General features: G+C 40.1%; 1 protein-coding gene across 1 annotated transcript in view; it reads left to right on the forward strand.

Annotated features, from left to right (window-relative positions):
- epha7 (eph receptor A7) overlaps positions 1–4,400 on the forward strand; it is a 318,329-nt gene that overhangs the window by 284,147 nt on the left and 29,782 nt on the right. The window contains exon 10 of the mRNA XM_037686066.1: positions 2,144–2,347. Coding sequence (XP_037541994.1) covers positions 2,144–2,347 — 204 coding nt within the window. The remainder of the gene's footprint in view (positions 1–2,143; positions 2,348–4,400) is intronic.

Raw genomic sequence — 4,400 nt, forward strand, 5'->3', positions numbered from 1 at the left:
AAGCCGCTCCGGGATCAATCCCCATGGGGGATCAGTACCTATATATGTACTTTGTATACATATACATATATATATATATCGTATATATCGTGGGGCTTTGGGTACTGATCCCCCATGATAAACAAGAGACTACTGTACAAAGAAGAATCAGTGCTTTGAATCAGTGCTTCCCAACCCAGATCCATGAGGAACACCATCCTGCATGTTTTAATTGTTTTCTTGCTCCAGCACACTTGATTCAATGATTTAATTACTTCCACATGTTCTGCACAAACTTGTTCATCACCCGTTCATTTAAATCAGATGTTTCAACGCAGGGAAACTAAAACATCCAGCATGGTGTTCCTCAAGGACCAGGGTTGGGAACCATTGCTTTAGATCACATTCATACACCGATGAGAGGCACATCAGAGGCAATGAGGGGTTCACCGTCTTGCACAGGGACACTTCAACATGTGACTGCTGGTGGAATCAAACCCCCAACTCTCCCACTGGAGGACGACTGCTCTAACTACTCAGCCACAGCTGCCTGGGATGTAGTAATGCCTTACAGATGAAAAGGTCATTGTTTCATTTAGTTTGTTGATTCAGTTTTTATCACAGAGCCTTCAATGTTGTTTTTATTAGGAAAAACATTAACTCGTCACAGATTCTGTGTGTGTTCATAAAATACAACAATTAGGTCAAAAGCACGAAACCGTCATGACCACCAAACAGCGGAACTGGAGCTTTTTAAAGGCAAAACAAAAATGTCAGAACTATTGTTTATTTATTGTGAAATAAGCAGAGTGAGATCAGTGTTAAATGACTGCTGAAATATGTTGGATCAGCTGAAACTTAATGAATGAAGTGAAAATGATTAGAACAAAGCTAGGAAAATGAAGCTAAGAGCTAAATAAGCTAAACCATACCTAAAAGCTTAAAAGAAGGTGAATATTCTATAGATCCCAAAGAACACAAAGTTTTTCAAGGATTTTAGGAGTTCATCAATTTCAGTAATAAAGTAAATAAATCTGATCCATCAATTTTCAGTCAGGTCATCTGGACGGTTTCTTTTTTTGTGCTGAGACGTTTCGCTCTCCATCCAGAACGCTTCATCAGCCTGAGGAAACACTAAACAAAACTGATTCTCCACCAACACCTTACTCCAAAGTAGAAAAAAACAGTTATGTTGGTGCTAAGATGGCCGCCCTCTCCTCCGGCGCCCGCCCTCTCCCTCGTCAACAGTCATGTCGAACTGGTTCAAAACACTGAAGTCCATGTTCAAAAAGAAACTGTCCAGATGGCCTGACTGACTGAACATTACTGGATTTTATACCTGGATTATTGAGCATGGACTTTGGTGTGAATAAATCTTATTTAAAGCTAAAATGACCATAACGGTAGCAAAAGATACAAAAGAAAAACAGTAGCTGAACTAACTTCTGATTCGCTCAAGATAATTTAACAAAACTTCATACACATATGCATCATCATTAGACAGACTGCTACATACATTTTGTATCACCCCAGCTCAAAGGTCAAAGGTTAAACAAGGTCTTTGCTGATCAGAGCTATCACTATAAAGTAGTCTCTCACTTATCGCAGGGCTCAGTACCCTGGAGCCCTGCGATAAGTGAAAAACTGCCAAGTAGGCATAGTAGTACAAGTAGTATAATTTAAAATAATTTATTTTAAATAAAAAAAATTCCATGCCAACCATGTGGCTCATCCATCAATCAGCTAATTGTGTGTCATGTCCACTCTTATTTTGAAAAACCACGAGGGACTACTGTACATTGCTGTACAACTGTTTGTTGACGAGCGTATTAAGTGTCGTATGTGGTATTCGATGATTTTAGGGGGGTTATATTTTTGTTACAAATCAATCATAAGTTATTCTGAGTATCTATTAGAAATAAAACCCAACTTTCTGATTAGCGCTGTTATAGTTGCAGTTTTCTCTGATGCTCTTGTATTTTAAGCAGGAAGTCGTTGACCTGGTGGTGAAAAATGAGTTTAGTTGTAGTTCCTCAGCGGTCCAGCCACAGTGCATGCTACATAACAAACTGTTAGAACTCACCGCTTTTGACCTGAAGGTGTCTTCTTATGGCAATGTTGTTGAAGTGTGTGTTTAACCTGAACCTCTCTCGTACTCATGTAGGACGGAAGAATGTCGGTTTTTACTCCAGCCATTAAGCTGCATTTTCCTGAACAGGGTGGTAAAATCCCCGTCCGATGGACCGCACCAGAAGCCATCCAGTATCGTAAATTCACCTCTGCCAGTGATGTGTGGAGCTATGGCATCGTCATGTGGGAGGTCATGTCCTACGGGGAGCGGCCATACTGGGACATGTCTAACCAAGACGTAAGAGACTGACACATCAAGAGACAGCTACTGAATAACCTTTCCCATAATGCTTCACCTACATGTACGGGACTGTTTACTGAGATAAGGACAGTGATTAGTGAATAAGTAATGAAGTTAGGGATTAGATTTCTGTTTTTCTTTCAGGTACTGTCATTTCTGGACTATAGACTGCATATAAGCCGTGCACACTAAATTAAAAAAAATAATAATTTTGTACATATATACCATATTTTTTGCTCTAAAAGTCACACCCTTTTGCATAAACTTGCAAGTCCTGTGACTTATACACCGAAGTGACTAATATACATTTTTTTTCCTTATACAAAGTATTTATAAACCAATTTTTGGCTGAGATCTGACAATTTCATTCATTCTGACATGGAAAATATTGAACACTACCATTTTCAGACGCTAGAGGGCGCTCGACTAATATGGCAAGACAGGTGTCTCATTAATAGGTAAAAGTGGCTATTAATGAGACACTTGGCTTGCCGTAGAAAGCCACCTTCGTCTCGCTCCGGAACTCCTGGAGCAAACGTCAAATCAGCTGCATTTTTCCGCGTCGCCCAGGCAAAATGCAGCTGATTTGACCATTAAAGTGCATTTATTAAGGAAAAGTTCAACTGAGAAACACCTTTACTATAATGTCAAGCAAACAAATAATTGTTTTTAAGTGTTGATCTTGTTAAATTCTTGTTAAAGTCCTCTCGTGCACGCTCCCGCAGCCGCCATTTTGGCACAACACTGGCCCACATTTCCGGGTTGTCAGCAGTGACGTGTAACAAAAGTGACGAGTCAGCAGTGACGCATAATAGATGCGACTTATACGACGAAGTAACGTATTTATGTTTTTTCCACTTTATTAGACATATTTAGACTGATGCGACGTATACGGTGGTGAAACGTGCAAGGGCAGACAGTATAGTGCGCTTGTGTACAAGCCATGGGTGTTCAAATTGTAACATGAGAGGCAGCTCACAGCTACTGAGAGAGATGTGCAGCTCTTCTTGTAGATCAAGAATCAACCACTAGACGTGTTTTATAGACTTTATTTTACTGTTCAACACAGACAGACAGAGTGAACCCCACAGGTCTTCATGACAACTACCTCCCTCACTCATGGTTACTCTACTGAATGGTCTAACACAAACTAACACATAATGAACATAAACTAGGCTAACAAGAACAAACTAATCACTGAAAGAACTATGCTAAACAGATAACCAAAATGATTAACATGAACATAAATTTTACCCATAATCCCTGAGGCCGTGACTGGCAGTCAACCACAATGAACCACAGAATGCTAGAATACAGAACATACACAAATATGTAGAGTAAATGTTTTTTTCTGAACAGTGCCTGTAACACGTTTGGTAAAAATAATACACAGTAGCCTACCAGGAAGAGTCATTGATGGATAACTTCATCTTCACCCTGCACAAGCCGTCCTCCTCGTCCGCGGAGCAAAAGTTGCTCTGTAAGCATGTGAGTCCCCCTTCACATGCTCTGTGCATGCAGCAAAGTCCCCCCTCCCTGTTCTTTCCTCCTCTCCCCATTTCATTGGTCCACTGTGACCAGTTACGTAATTTCATTGGTCAGATTTTTTTAACCTTTATTTATACAGGTAGTCTCGTTGAGTCACATGGACCCACCCTTCAAGAGAGACATGCTTTGGGCAGCTAAGTGAGCGCCCAGGTGTGACGAAGCTAAATGTTTTTGGCAGCAGGAAACTCGTTAGCCTGTCCAAATACAAATCCATAAATTAGCCGCAGCATTGTATAAGGGTTCAAGGTGTGTGAAAAAAGTAGTGGCTTATAGTCTGGAAATTATGGTAAATGGGCTGTACTTATATAATGCCTTTCTATCTAATCAAGATACTCTAAGTGGTTTACAATACAATCTGTGCTCTTATTTACCTCCACACACATTCATACAGCACTCTACTAGAAACATTCTTACAGCACTTTACTACACACATTCATACAGCACTCTACTAGACACACATTCTTAAAGCACTCTACTACAAACATTCATACAGCACTCTACT

This window comes from Nematolebias whitei, chromosome 12 (genome assembly GCF_014905685.2).
Source record: "Nematolebias whitei isolate Nwh7 chromosome 12, NemWhi1, whole genome shotgun sequence".
NCBI lineage: Eukaryota > Metazoa > Chordata > Actinopteri > Cyprinodontiformes > Rivulidae > Nematolebias > Nematolebias whitei.